Below are 14947 nucleotides of genomic sequence, written 5' to 3'. Positions count from 1 at the left end.
GTAGGAATCGTGTTGTCAAAAAGCAAATAGAATTCTTAAACATATGTGGCTGTGTCTAGACTGGCCAGTTTTTCCGGAAAATCAGCCGCTTTTCCGGAAAAACTTGGCAGCTGTCTACACTGGCCAATTGAATTTCCGCAAAAGCACTGACTTCCTACTGTTTGAAATCAGTGCTTTTTGCAGAAATACTATGCTGCTCCCGTTCAGGCAAAAGTCCCTTTTGCACAAAACTTTTGCAAAAAAACAAGGAGTAGTCTACTGGTTCACGGCAGAAGCAACAAAGACAGCAATAGGTTGGAAATCTACGGGTTTCCGAAAGAAGAGGATTGCTATCCTCATGTGAACCCCAAATCAGGCGATAGAAATTAGAGCCAGCCGGGTGAATCTCACAATATCCTAGGTCACCGATGAAGCTGGAAAACCCAGCAGAGAGATGAAACAAGTAGGCAACCCAAGGGTCCACCTCGGCCCGTATCTCAGGGTTCCATGAGAGGACACGGGGAGCATGGAGGTCAGGGACGGCTCTGAAGGAAAATCGGATTTTTTTGGAAAAAGGAACATGTCGGTTTCCCTCCGAACCTGATGCTGTTTTCTCAGCAAAGTGGAAAAATGTAGGTTAAAAAAGAACCATTATTCACTAAGGCTGGGTCTACACTGCCGCTTTTTTCGAAAAAAAGCTACGCGCCATGCACGCCACAGTTTGTGTCGCTTTTTTTGATTTTTTTGTTGGAAGAGGCTTTTTCAACATTTGACCCATCTAGACTGGGCCAAATGTCGGGGGAAAAAAAACCCTCTTTTGGAAGCCCCCTTATTCCTTATGGAACGAGGAACACAGGGCTTGCAAGGAGCGCATTTGCTCTTCTGCAAAACAAGCGGAAGAGCAAACACATTCTCTGGACGCGGAACAGTTCTTCTGTTTACTCGCGGGACCGGTTTAGAGCCAGCTCCCAGCCAGCCCCAACCGGGATCCAGATGCCCCCCCGGGGCCTTAGCCTCCTCCCCGCCCCACACACCATTCGGCAGGAGTTGGCTCATGGTGGCCTGGCCCGATTCAGGGTGTAGCCCCCACCAGGTCTGGCCGGTCTACCCCAGAATCCCCCCCCCCCTCAGCCCCCCAAGATCGGGATCGTCCCGTGGGCAGACTCCTCCCCCAACTCCTAGACCCTTCCCTCGTCTCCAAGGTGGGGCAGGGGGAAGGACCCAGGCGCCCCCCGCCCCCCCAGCGAAACCCCGTTCCCGGCCCTTTAAGGGCTGGGCCGTGGGAGGAGCCGCCCGGCCGCTTCCCCTCCCCGTTAGCTACAACTTCCGTAGAGGGGCGGCCCCTCGCGTCCCCGGCCCAGAGAGGCCTTGAGCGCAGCGCTTTGGAGAGGGGCGCACGGACCCGGGAGCGCAGCGCTTTGGAGAGGGGCGCACGGACCCGGGAGCGCAGCGCTTTGGAGAGGGGCGCACGGACCCGGGAGCGCAGCGCCTTGGAGAGGGGCGCACGGACCCGTCTCCCCTCCCTTCCCGGTGAGATCCGGGGGCCAGGCCCGCCCCTTTCTAGGCTGCCCCACAGCCCCTCCCCTGGGGTCTCTGCACGTGGGGCCTGTCCGGGGGGGGGGGGGGGGTCTCCACCTTCTGGGCTGGGGGAAGCAGTGGCTTCCACACAGCTACCCCCCACTCGGACTTTAGTTTCTCTCCCCCAAAGGCCTGGGCTCCCCCACCCCCACAAACCCAGGGCCTGGGCTCCTCTTCCCCCCCCCATAGACACCCCCCCTTTAGGGCCTGCCCCTCTCCCACACACTGGCAGGGCCTGGTCCTCACACCCAAACCCCGGTCTGGGGTCTGTCTCCGCACAAGCCCAGCCCCAATCTCTGCCCGCCCTGTGCCCCGGGTCGGGGTGCTCTGCAGAGCTGTGGGAAGTCGGTGGGGGGCTGCCCAGATTTTGTGCCTGGCCTCCAGGGATCCTCTCCAGTTCCCAGCCTGAGCTCCTGCGTGGCCGCTGGCCTTGGGCCAGGGGGTGCTGGCAGCCAGGCCCGGTTGGAGCAGGGGTTGGGGGGTTCCTTTCTCCCCACTGCCCTGGAAGTTCTTCCCCAGGATCTCCCCTCACTCTCCTCCTCTGCTGCCCCCCAGGCTCTGAGCCCCCCATGGCCGGGATCGTCCCGCGGCCCGGCGCCCCCGGCACCGATGTCTTCGCCACCCCCGACGGCTTCTTCGTGGTGCGCTCCGACCTGGGCTGCTTCCTTTGGGCGCCCGCCGGCCCCGCCCCGGCGGGGGCCGAGATCTGCCGCCTGCACCCTGCCTGCCGGGGCGGGGACCACTACGTGGGTGAGGCCTCCGGCGCCGCCGTCTGCATCCTCCGGGGGGAGGCCTTCCAGCGCACGGCCAACCTGGGTGCCGCCCCTGGCCCCGAGGCCTTCCCCCTGCACCCCGCCTGCCGCGGCGGGGACCACTACGTCTCCGGGGGCGGTCGCTTCATCGTCCTTTTCCTGGCCCGCGGCGTGGCCCTGTCCGTGGCCGACTTGAGCACGGGGGCCGGGGCGGAGGAGACGCCCCTGGACCCCGCCGCCCGCTGCGGGCTCTACTACTACGCCCCCGACGCGACCCGCCTGGCGTTGCTGCGAGTGGACGCCCAGAGGGGACTGTGCACCCAGGTCGGCTCCGGCTCAGGCCCCGGGGAGGTCCTCCCGATCCCGGCAGCCGTGGCCAGCTTCCTCCCCGGCGGGCTGGCGCTGGTCCACGGGGCCGCCTTCGGGGCATGGGAATGCATCCAGCGGCTGGAGAACGACACGGACGGGCCGCTGCCCGGCAGCTACGAGCTCAGCCGGCCGGTGGGGTACGTGGAGCAGAAATGGGCCGACTGGACCTTCTCCCCGGCCGGTGCCCCGGCGCCCGCGGACCTCGCCGGGGCCCTGCTCCGGGCCCAGTTCGCCCTGCCCCCCGCCTACGGTGGGCTGGGGCTCCGGACGGAGCAGGAGGAGTGGGAGGCGGCGGCGGAGGAAGGGGAAGAGCTGAGGATCATTCTCCAGCCCCGGCAGAAGCTCTATTGGTGGCAGTACCGCCTGGGCGTGGGGGCCCGGCCCGTCCTCTTCTGCCGCTCCCTCAAGGTGACCCGGAGTCTGGCGCCGCCCGACCTCCTCCCGCTGCCCCGCTCGGGCACAGGGGCCGTGACTAGGGAGGGGAGGCTGGTGGCGGAATAAATGCACTGTTGGCGGTGGATGGCTTCGCTCCCTCCCTGGGTGGGGAAACTGAGGCACGGGAGGAGGCCGGGGTGGGGCGGCTCTAACCACTGCACTGCACTTCCAGCCTGGAAGTGGGGGGGGGGGGGGAGAACCTCCTGTGTCCTGGCTCACCCGGCTCTAACCACTAGGTGCTGCTCCTCTCCCCGAACCGGAGTCTGGATTTCCCCACTCCCCATCTGGAACCAGCGAGACAAGCTGGCAGCAACTTTTCCTACAGCGCCCCCTAGTGTCCTTGGTGGGCATCACCCCCATGGGGCAGGCTCCACCCCAGTGCGATCCAGGTCACAAGGGGGGCGGGGGTACAGGGGAGAAATGGGGTTTGACTCAACAGGGACCCCCTCTCCACCTTCCTGCTCTAGTTAACAGGTTTGGATCAGTCCTATGAAACTTACGTGTGGTGGGGGAAGGGGAGTGGAGCTTTGGGGTGACCTGGGATGAATTTGGGGGAGGGAAGCCCGGCTGTGGGATGCTGGGGGGTGGGCTTTGGCATGTGGGAGCTGAGGAAAGTGGGGTGTTCAGAGGAAGCCCCGTGCCTGTTCCTGGGACCTCGTTCCCCCCCAGAGCTGGTTGCAAACCTACATGCTTTGGCATGGTCTCTGCGACTCAGTTTCCCTGGCTGTGAAATGGGGTGAGGAGCCCTCTTACCATCCAGGGTGGGGCGGTTGAATTGGGACCACCAAGTCACCGGATCCGGCCTGTGGCTTCCACCCCATATCCCGCCCCAAGTGGCCAGCTGTGTGGGACCCTGTATCCTCTGCACACCACCCATGAGAGGGGGAGGCTCCCTGCACTGCCCCGCCCCCAGCACCAATTCCGCCACTCCCATTGGCTGGAAACTGGCCCATGGGAGCTGCTTGGGCTGTGGCGGAAGGGGCGTACCTCAGCGGGCATGGGGGGCCCCACGAGCATGTAACCCCCCCCCAAGCAAGTGCCTCTGTGCCAAACTCCCAGCCCCCCTCCTCCCCCGGCACCCCACCCCCCTACCAAGCTGACCTCTGTAGCCAGCCTTCATCCCTATGGAAGAATGTGACCCTTGGCCCCTTAGCCAATTCTTGGAGCACCCCCCCCCATCAAAAACTATACCCCCCCCTCCGTCCCACGAGATGGTAAGACCACGGGGGAGAGGGCTAGTTTTCAGGAGGCGTGGGGGCACCCGGCCCTGATCTCAGCTGGCGCTCTCCAGCCTTTTTAAGGTGGGGGGGGGGACACCATCAGCCCCTTCCTCTTCTTCCTGCACACCAGGCTCCCAGGGGAGGGGGGCAGCTCGGCCGTGCTGGGAGGGGCAGATGACGTGCCGGCACTGGAGAGCCCCCGGCCAAACCGTCAGGATCAGCTGCCGGAGGTTCTGAGAGCTGCTGGCAGATCCCGATCGACTGGGTGGTGCCCCCGGCTCATGGGGACACCCCAACTCAGCCTCTCACTCTCCATCCGCCCCATCACCTCGCCACGTAGCTCCCTGCCCCCCACCCTGTGTTCGGGCATCTCCACGCCACCCCAGCAAGGCCCATCCGGAGGGGTGAGGGAAGCCAAGGGGGCCCTTAATCTCTGGCTCTCTCTAGGGACAGCGGCCAGCCTGTGTCCTGGGAGCAGGTGACCTTCCGTCCCTCTGGAAGAGGGGACAGAGCTCCTGCCAGCAGCCAATTGCTGCCCCACCCTGGGATACACTCCCCCCCCAACCGTCAGTCTGGAGTCACGCCCACCCCCATTGGTACAGGGCTGGATTCAGATCTCCAGCTGCTCCCGACGCTGCTCGCAAGTTAGCCCCTGGCTGCTCAGGGTTTGTGCTGGAGGGTTGTTGGGCGGATGTTTGGGGCATCGCCAGGACTCCTGGGTCCCATTCTGGGAGAGGCGCGCTGAGCCCTGCTCAGCCCAACTTCCATCCCCCCACCTCCCGGAGTCTGAAAATGCAGCGTCCTCCCAATTTATTTCCCAGCGTTATCAAAAAATGCATTCCTACCTCGCCCCGGAGAGAGTCTAAAAGTCGATGAGGTGGGGTAACGGGGGGGCCGAGCCCTCCCCCTTGGGGAGAGAAGACGGGAGGAAGACAAGACCCAGGGCTGTGTCTAGACTGGCCAGTTTTTCCGGAAAATCAGCCGCTTTTCCGGAAAAACTTGCCAGCTGTCTACACTGGCCGCTTGAATTTCCGCAAAAGCGCTGACTTCCGACTGTTTGAAATCAGTGCTTCTTGTGGAAATACTATGCTGCTCCTGTTCGGGCAAAAGTCCCTTTTGCACAAAACTTTTGAGCAAAAGGGCCATTGTAGACAGCTCAGATTTGTTTTGCACAAAAAAGCCCCGATCGCGAAAATGGCGATCGGGGCTTTTTTGCGGAAAAGCGCGTCTAGATTGGCCACGGACGCTTTTCCACAAAAAGTGCTTTTGCGGAAAAGCATCCTGGCAATCTAGACGCGCTTTTCCGAAAATGCTTTTAACAGAAAACTTTTCCGTTAAAAGCATTTCCGGATAATCATGCCAGTCTCGATGTAGCCCAGGAGAGAGGAAGGCAGGGGCCGTAGGCGGGAGAGCGCCGTTGGATGGCAGGAAGACGAAGGCTGAGCTGAGGGTGGCGGATCGTCTCCGAGCACTGAGCGGAGAAGGGGGAGGCGTAGGGAGAGCACGGCCAGCGGGGAGGGGGGTTCTTGAGGGGATGGCGTAGGGAGGCCATAAAATCAGAGAACACTAGAACTGGAAGGGAGCTCGAGAGCTCCTCATGGCTAAGACATTCGAGGACGCGCTCTAGGCACCAGCAAAACAAGCAGGTGCTTGGGGCGACACGTGGCCAGGGGTGGCTCTCTGGCCCGCAGGAGGAGCAGGGGGGGAGCCCCGTGCCCGGCGGCTCGGAGCCTGCCCTGGAGCGATGGGCACTGTGTGTGGGCACCCCCTGCTGGGGCGTTTCCTGGAGGGTGGCCGTGGCTGCTGCGTGACACTGAGCCCGGCAGGGCAAGCCCCGGTTGTGGTGGTTGCTCCTAGCAGCCGGCTCCTGGCTCGCTGGAGTTGAGTTCAGGGGCTCGGCGGGCGCTGGGACTCAGCCACAGCAGAGCGGTCACGACAGCCATTCCTGCCACTGCCAAGCACCCAGGGAGCAGAGTGACAGCGAATAGCAGCCAGGCACGCACACAATCCCGACCCCCTACTTCCCCGGGGGTTCTCCAGCAGCCTAGCCAGAGGCGGGGAAGTTGGGGTGGGATACAAGGGAACGAAAGAGAAGTCAGAGTCCCGTGTGAATACCAGGCACTCAGCCTCAGCCGTAACATCCCCTCCCTCCCAGCCCTTCCTTCTGTATCCGACACAGCGCGGCTTTGGGTGAAAGTGGCTCCTCAGCCTCGTAGGGAGGGAAGGAGAGAGAGAGAGGGAGGGGCTTTCTGCTCCGGTGCACACAGATTTATGGCTCCCAGGATGCACCTGGGTCGTAGGATCCCGAGTTCCTTTTTCTCTCAATACTCAGAGTTCGGAAATAAAAGCCCAAATATTCCCCAGACTGTCACAACCGGGGAAAGGTTGCAAGGCAAGCCCATTCCCTCTGCTTAAAAAAAAAAAAAAAAGCACTCCTCCTGTGAATGATGAAGAGCTGGTTAGAAGGAAACACGCCTACGCAGTCTAGGGAACCTTCCACCTAAAACCGATACACACTCCTTTAAAGGAGAAGACAAACCAGCTCGTCTCCAGGGCTTTATAACCACTGACTGCATCCTGAGTTGCACCTGCAAATTTCGCTACCTGGGCGGTCGATTTACTGATCACCCTCTCCTGGGCCATGACGGATGGCTGTTATTGTTGGGTTTGATAAGCTATAGATGTGTTCTCTATTGGGCACAGTATGGACCAGGTATAGAAAATCCAAATAGTCTCCCGCAAAAGTTTACCAATCCATTGGATACAATAGGGCTGTGTCTAGACTGGCAAGTTTTTCCGGAAAATCAGCCGCTTTTCCGGAAAACCTTGCCAGCTGTCTACATTGGCCGCTTGAATTTCCGGAAAAGCACTGACCATCTAATGTAAAATCATCAGTGCTTTTCCAGAAAAACTATGCTGCTCCCGTTCGGGCAAAAGTCTTTTTCCGAAAGACTTTTGCGCAGAAGGGCAACTGTAGACAGCACAGGACTGTTTTCCTCAAAAAAGCCCCGATGGCGAAAATGGCGATCGGGGCTTTTTTACGGAAAACCGCGTCTAGATTGGCCACAGACGCTTTTCCGCAAAAAGCGTTTTTGCGGAAAAGCATCCTGCCAATCTGGACGTGCTTTTCCGAAAATGCTTTTAACGGAAAACTTTTCTGTTAAAAGCATTTTCGGAAAATCATGCCAGTGTAGACGTAGCCTAGGTGTCACCATCCTTATTAGCTTAGAATCAGAAGGGTCGCCCTGTTCATCCGAATCTGCATAAACAACCAGAAATCCTGTGGCACCTTACAGACCAACACATTTATTGGAGCACAAGCTTTCTTGGGCAGAAGTGGGTCTTTTGCCCACAAAAGCTCGTGCGCCAATAAATCCGGTGGTCTATAAGGTGCCATAGGACTTCTCCTTATTCGCCCATTTTCTGTAAGCATGGCTTTTGGACCTCCCTCTCGGGTCTAGCAATTTAGTTTGGTAATTGTGATGTTATTAAAATTAAATGAACACACTAGTAGGAAATTGTTTTATTTCACTAACTACACATTTTCCGTTTTTTTAAAATTTTAAACAGTAAAAAAAATCATTGGAAAGTGCAAACGTGTAAAAAGCCAGCAAAAAAGGGAGCGGCCAAAAACGTTTTTTGCTTCGGGCGGCAAAAAACCTCGAGCTGTCTAGATCATCCCTGATAGACGTTTATCTAATCTGCTCTTCAATATCTCCAGAGATGGGGATTCCACAACCTCCCTGGACAATTTATTCCAGTGTTTAACCATCCTGACAGGTAGGAACTTTTCCCTAATGTCCAACCTAACCCTCTCTTGCTGCAGTTTAAGTCCGTTGCTTCTTGGTCTATCCTCAGAGGCCAAGATGAACACGTTTTCTCCCTCCTCCTTAGGACCCTTTTAGATACCTGAAAACGGCTCTCATATCCCCCCTCAATCTTCAAAACTAAACAAGACCAATTCTTTCAGCCTTCCCTCCTAGCTCATGCTCTCTAGACCTTTCATCATTCTTGTTGCTCTTCTCTCGACCCTCTCCAATTTCTCCACATCTTTCTTGAAAGGAAGTGGGACTCTAGGAAAGGCGGGTGGAGCAAAGACGAGGGTGTTGACCGGGATTTGAGGCCTGGCTGTGGGCCAGAGGAAGGAGACAGGCGAGCACGGTGGCCAAAGCCAGGAGAGAAACTCCACCAAGATGTTGTGCCTCTTACAACCAAGCTGTCTTTGAGCGCCCGCCGTAACAATTTGTGTTGTCAGGTCCACGGCGGGCCTGTTGCTCAGAGGCGCTTGGAGCTTTGTTGACATGGGAGCCAGGCAGAGGTAGATCTGGAGGGAACAGGGCATGGACTTGGAAAAGTATCCCCATACGGTGGGCTCAGAACACAGACCAGCAGGGAAGCCCGGAGTGACGGCCCCTAGAATGGAAGATCTCCATGCATCAGCAAGATGTGATGACCAGCCTCCTACAAGGGGTAGATAAAGCTGGCACAGTGGAAGGGACATTGAGTGAGGAAGTCAGAAGTGGGGTGGAAAAGTAGAAACTCAACCTTGGATTCCTCCAGCTCTCTCGTCAACTTCTCCCCGCCACCAACTGCAACGACGGATGGTGACCATGCCCACGCCCGCTCCGTCAGCCCGGCTCTGGGCCTCCAGCGTGGCTGGGTTTGGAGGCCCACCAGGAGGGAGTCCCCAGAACTTGGTTGACTTGGAGAACCAACACTTCTTCTACAGGGAGTCTTTGGTCATAGCTTTTATGTATTGCGGTCAGTTTTCCAGAATAAATACACCATGGCCGGTCCCTTCTCCATCACGGGGGATGAGCCATGCTCAGGTGAGTTCTACCAGTCTCCACGACTGCAACAATATCTCCTCTGGGTACCAGAGAACGGTGTTGTGTGTTTCTGTCCCAGAAGGCACCTTCAATGAATTGTCCTTTGAGGTTTGGTGAAGTCCAAACTGGGGGCACCTGGATCAGCCACCAGGCCCAACCTAAGAGGGATGAGAGGAGGTAACCCACCACCAATGCGGGTGGGCCACAGAAGCAGATAACAGCCTACTGCTGCTACCCAACCATGAGATGTACTTCTGCATCTCTGTGATGTTAGCACTTACGGTGGTGGCGTCAATCCCTGCCGGTGACTCGGTAAACCACGTAACGTGCTGGTTTGCAGGCTAACAACCTACTGCTGCTACCAGCCGACAGCCTTCCTCCCGCAGCTCCGTTGGCAGCAGTCAACGATTGTTAGGACTGTGCAGTCAAGCCCTCTGGCAGCCTTGTCCACGTGACAGGATAACAGCTTGCTACTGCTACCAGCCGGGGGAGTTACATGGGACAGTCCTCCTCAGTTGTGGTCCTGAAAATCCTCAGCTCTGCTCTGGTTCGGCATGTGCCATGGGAGATGGTCACATAACGAGGTGGTCCAGGCAGGAGGTTAATAGCATTCCGTGGCTCACGACGTTCAGCTGGGATTTTGGGTGGATCGGCTCCCTGCTGATGAGAAGAGAAGGGTGGACCCCCGGAGGGGCCAGAAATAGCCAACAGGGACGTCTCAGAAGTTGAGGCTCAGCAGGGCTTCTGAGAGCTTGTTGAGGTCCCGGCTGCACGGTTCTCGGTGCAGGACAAAATCCACCTTCTGCTCCTGCCCCGTGAAGATGGCCAGCAGCGCCTGCCTCAGCCGCTCTGTCTCCCACGGCATCCGTACTGCCTCCGCCTCCTCTGCCTTCTCCTCCTGGGGCTGCCTCCGCCGCTGCCGCTCCCCGGGCGGCTTCCGGTCCCGCAGCCGCAGCACCTCTGTCTGGGACGCCGGCCGGCTGGGGGCGGGAAGGGGGACCCCGCGCCCCGCGAAGGAGTGGCACGTGGGTGGCTTCGGCCTGCCAGGAGGAACATGGAGAGAAAGTGAATTTCCGCTCCCGACCACCCCAAGCGTGATCCCCTGGTGGTGGGCAGTTCCTACGTCTGACCAGCAGGGGGCAGGTAAGCATCTGGCAGTCAAAAATACCAGCCTTCAAGGGCGTGTGCAGCCCCGTCCCCGGGTGCCCAGCAGCCCCAAATGATTGGAGACCATGGCTCTAGACCGTTCATCATTTGTGTTGCTCTTCTCGGGACCTTCTCCAATGTCTCCCCCTCTCTCCTGAAATGGGGGGCCCAGAACTGGACACCCTCCTCCAACCGAGGCCCAGTCAGCGCAGCGTGGAAGGATGACTTCTCCGATCGGGCTCCCCACACCTCCTTCAAGAGATTTTGGCCCATGGGGCATTTCTGTGTCTCCATCCCTCCCTGCTGAAGGGGCTGGGCCGGGAGAGGCGGTTCCTGGCACGAGTAGGTACCTGAGGGGTTTCTGCAGGAATTCGTCCAGGGTGGGACCCTCTCGTCCCAGGGGGTCATCAGGAACCATGAAGATGTTGCCCACGAAGGTGAATTGCAGCAGCCTGAGAAGGGGAGGGAGGGAGCTCAGAATCCCACCAGCACCCCACATCCCGCTCCCTGGCCCCATCGCCCTGGTGTCTCACCACTCCCTGGCCCACTTAGTGCCCGGCCCCAGGGCCAGGTGGGAACCGGCGCCCCCTCGAGGAGCGACGGGCTCACCTCTCTTTGATGATCCCGACCCATTTCTTGGACTCCTGCATGAGGTCCCGGAGCTGGTCGTTGGTGACGATGATCCCGTCGGTCTCCTCGGCCAGCTTGAGCATGAACCTAACCCGAAGGGGACAGCGTGACACAGCCGCACCGGGCTGGGTATGGGACGCCAGCAGTACCGGGCACTGGCCACAAGGTGGCAGCAGAGCCCCATGAGCCTGCCCACAGGGGGCCCCCTAGGGGAGCAGTGAGGTGAGGGGCATGAGAGGGTCTCTGGTACCCTGTTCTAAGCCGGCTGTGGGGCAGGAGTGAGGGGCACCAGCACACACGGCTGGAGGGGCAGGGGCTGTGGGTTGGGGGAAGGGCAACAGCAGGGATGGAGGGGCAGGGGCTGCGGGGTGGGGGTTTCTCTTTCCATTTCACCCTTTGGTTCTGCTCCAGCTGCAGCCGCAGGGATTTTCTGCTTCACACACACACACACACACACACACACACCCCGTCCCTCACGTGACCAACTGGGTGCAGAGGGGCCCCCGGCCTCGGAAAGCCCAGTGGGGGCGGGGCTCCAAGTCCCAGCCCCTCGGGTCTGTACCTGCCCGGCTACAGGGAGCCCACACTCCGGCTGGGGCCGCACAGCGAGTGGGAGGGAAGGGTCCCTGGAGACGGGGGGGGACGAGTTTACCTGTCGTCGTAGGGGGTGATGCGCTTCCCTTCCACCTGGCGGGAGGGCGTCAGCGACAGGAGGCTCAGGTCCCGCAGCTGCATCAGGAAATGTCTCTCTGGGGTGGAAGGGCAGAGGGGGTGAGCAGGGCAGGACGGGGGGGGGGGAAGGGATGGGCTCTAGGAGGGAGAAACAGAGGGGGAGGGCGCTTCCCTTGGAGGTGGGGCCATGTAGGCGAGGATCTAGCCCTAGGGGGCAGCAAGGTGTAGGGTAGCAATGGGCCCTAGGGGGCCAGCCTTGGGGGGAGGAGCAAAGGATACTAGGGGGCCAGCCTCGGGGGGGGCCAAAAGGCCCTAGGGGGCCAGCCCAGGGAAGGGGTAGTGAAAAGCCCTGGGGTGGCAGAGGTACAGTATCACACAAGACTATGAAGGCGAGTCCCCAGGTACGAAGCTGGGGGCACAATTGCAAAGGCAGGACCATCGTCCGTCCCCCCTGCCCGCCCAACTCCCTTCTTACCTTCCACCCTGGCCGCCTTCCCCATCCGCCACTGCGGCACGAAGACTGTCACCTCCCGGTGCCCCCGGTCCCAGAAATACTGCACAGCCAGGGCAATGCCCCGGCAGGAGAAGAACTGGTGTAAGCCGTGCCTGCAGAAGGGACGGGAGGCGATGGTGAGGCATGGAGGGTTGGACAAAGATGGGGGGAGACCGGCCACTATCCAAGGCGTGACGTTCCCATCGGTTCCAAGGTGAGACTAGGTCCCAGAAAGCTGAGTGCCTTGTGCATAGGCCTCAAGACCAAACTAGCCCTCAGCACTCTACACCGGACGTTCCTCTGAAGACTTCAAGAGAGGACCAAACCCAGTGGCCTACAGACAAGGGAAGCCTACAGCTTTGGGGACAAGACTGGTCCCAGGAAAATCTAAAATAGAGTCCTGAAACCTAGGTCGATCTTGAGGTCGATGGTCAACCCTTGAGGTCTACAGTCAACCCTTGAGACTTGAGGTCTACAGTCAACCCTTGAGACTTGAGGCCTACAGAGATGTCAAGTCTAGGATCTGAGTTTGTTCTTGGGACCTATGGGGCAGATCAAACAGAGAAAGATGTGGGGCCTGATCAGACCTTGAAGCATGAAAGAAAGTAACGTCCAGAGTCTTGCCACGGGTTCTAGTCTTGAGGTCTAGGAAAAAATCAAGCCTTTGGATTTGGAGCGTGGCTAAGGCATATTGAGGCCAATAGGCCCATCACGCCTAGATTGTTCTGGCTAATCTGGTCTTGAGATCTATGAAAGTCAACCATAAAATGCTGGGGCCTATTTAACTCTCAAGGGTTACTCCTAGAGTCCTGAGGCTAGTTCACGTGGACTGAGGCCTGCAGGCAAGATGGAAGACCTATGTCAATGGGGTTAACAGCTTAACTGGGCTCACCATCCACCACGTGCTAGGTCTCCAGAGCAAGATGCTTCCACACAGGCTACTTACACCATGGCTATGTTGCTGCCATCGATAATGATCCTCCGTAGGTTCTTTTTCCCGGGTGTGTTGGCCAAGTTGAGCTTGAAGGGTGTCTGGATGGCTTCCTTGAACCGCTGGGCTCCAGTCACGGTCGGCACTGGGTCCATGTCCACAGTTGGCTGGCTCTCCTCGGCTGCCCATGCAGGCGAAGCCACAGGGGTCACGTCCATGGGGAAATCAGAGCTTTCTGAGAAGGGAGGTGGGCCACGAACCGCCCTGTGGAGACAAGACCCGTCTTTCCTCTCTGGCTCACAGTGAGGTGGACCCTGGAGATACACCTTGCCATTGGAGAGGGCCGGCACTCCCTCTCTGCGGCTGCCTCTGCGCTCCGGCCCATTCTCCACCCTGGCCTCCTCTTGGCGGTTGGCTTTCTCGTTGAGTTTCCTCAGCAACCCGGCCAAGGGGGCCCCTGTCTGGAGCTCTGCTGGGATCTCGCTGGGGGAGTGGCCACAGTTGGCTGCCGCTGCCTTGATCACCTCCAGCAGGTATTCGTTTTCATGTTGGGTGCTCTCCAGTGATGGCAGAAGAGAAGGAGGAGGAGGAGGAGGAGACGACATCTCCCTTGCCCGGGGCTCCTGGAAGGGCACAGGGCCACGCTCCTGCCGGGAGAAGGATGCCTGCTCCATTTGGACCCTGTCCAGGATCTGCGAGGGGGTCTCTCGCACACCGCCATCCTTCAGTACCTTCTTCACCACCTGCTCCTCGTAACCCATGGTCTTGAAGAAGTTGAGCATCATCTGAAACTCCTTCTCCGTCCATGACGACGACAGGGCCCCGACGGATGGTTCCTTCTCCTCTTCATCCTGGCTGGTCTCCTCTGGTCCCCTTTCCTCCACACCTCTCGCCACATCCTGACTGCGGGGCAACGTTGAGTCTTCCTGAGCCTCCTGGCTAGTGCCCCAACCTGGGGTCGGTTTCGATGACCGCTCATAAAGCGCTGGCCGCTCACCCTCCAGCTTTGTCCGGTCTGGAGGTCTACTGATGTCAAAGAAGTCCTGGGATTGTCCCTGAGGCCTACCCCCACCAGCTGCTTTGGCTTCCCACCATGGCGGCCGGTCTTGACCGACGCCCGGTGGCCTGCAGGCACCGTTCCACGGTGCCCGGGCCCCATCTTCCTCCTGGATGTCCCGCACCAGGTTGAGCAGCTCCTCCTTGAGCGGGGTGGGTAGAATGAGCAGGTCCATGGCGTGTTTGTCATCGTGGAACTCCACCAGCTCCCGGAAGGCCTTCTTCACTAGCACGTCCTGCTCATCGGGCAGCCGGGGCGTCTTCTGGTACTTCTCCACGAACTCCTGGATACGGCTCTGAGCCATCACAAAGGCCTCGGCTAGGCCTGAGACCAGCAGGGAGCCGGGGTTGAGCAGGACCAGGTGGGCAGAGGTCCCTTTAGTGAGGCAGTCCAGGAAGAGACCTTGAGCTCCCACGAAGACGCATTGCATGTCCTTAGGGTAGCAGACTTCCTCGCTCAACTCCGGGTTGCAGAGACCCTTGATGTAGTCCTGGAGGATAGGACAGAGGGACAGGGTTAGGACGTGCTATGGCAGGGCATCGGCTGACATGAAGGTGCCCTCGGCTCACTGTGTATCATGAGCCCTCTACTGCATGGCACTGAAGGGGAGTCTCCAGCAGCCTAGGTTGGTGCTTTATTTTGAAGTCAGGGTTCTCTGTGCAACACGTTCAAGACAGAGGCCCTGACTTCCATTGGATTTTATTGGGCATAATGAGGCCCAGAGCTTGATTGGGGTCTGGGCAGTACCTGGCACAATGGGATCCCAGTATTGGCTGGACTATGTGTAGCACCAAACATTATCTTGATCAGGGCACTAATATCTGTAATTATACACGTGTGTACCGACAACATCTGC

General features: G+C 59.1%; 2 protein-coding genes across 4 annotated transcripts in view; one reads left to right on the top strand and one right to left on the bottom strand.

Annotated features, from left to right (window-relative positions):
• The first annotated feature begins 2106 nt into the window (after positions 1-2106).
• LOC142821041 (uncharacterized) lies at positions 2107-3196 on the top strand. Its single transcript, XM_075911802.2, has one exon. The coding sequence runs from the start codon at positions 2127-2129 to the stop codon at positions 3177-3179; it is 1053 nt and encodes a 350-aa protein (XP_075767917.2). The 5' UTR covers positions 2107-2126; the 3' UTR covers positions 3180-3196.
• A 4645-nt stretch (positions 3197-7841) lies between these two features.
• KHNYN (KH and NYN domain containing) overlaps positions 7842-14947 on the bottom strand; it is an 18096-nt gene continuing 10990 nt past the window's right edge. For all 3 annotated transcript variants that reach the window (XM_075911796.2, XM_075911797.2, XM_075911800.2), the window contains exons 4-9: positions 13050-14581; positions 12086-12216; positions 11591-11687; positions 10918-11025; positions 10659-10760; positions 7842-10202 (exon numbers count right to left, since the gene is read on the bottom strand). In XM_075911796.2, the coding sequence (XP_075767911.2) occupies positions 9881-10202; positions 10659-10760; positions 10918-11025; positions 11591-11687; positions 12086-12216; positions 13050-14581 (2292 nt within the window). In that variant the 3' untranslated portion in view covers positions 7842-9880. The remainder of the gene's footprint in view (positions 10203-10658; positions 10761-10917; positions 11026-11590; positions 11688-12085; positions 12217-13049; positions 14582-14947) is intronic.

Source organism: Pelodiscus sinensis, chromosome 30 (genome assembly GCF_052426305.1).
Source record: "Pelodiscus sinensis isolate ZL-2025 chromosome 30, ASM5242630v1, whole genome shotgun sequence".
Classification (NCBI taxonomy): domain Eukaryota; kingdom Metazoa; phylum Chordata; order Testudines; family Trionychidae; genus Pelodiscus; species Pelodiscus sinensis.
Note: the sequence above shows the minus strand (reverse complement) of the source record. Positions and strands in the feature narration are given on the sequence as shown.

Excerpts from the sequence above, each read along its gene's own strand:
- LOC142821041 (XM_075911802.2), top strand. The coding sequence starts at position 2,127 with ATGGCCGGGATCGTCCCGCGGCCCGGCGCCCCCGGCACCGATGTCTTC.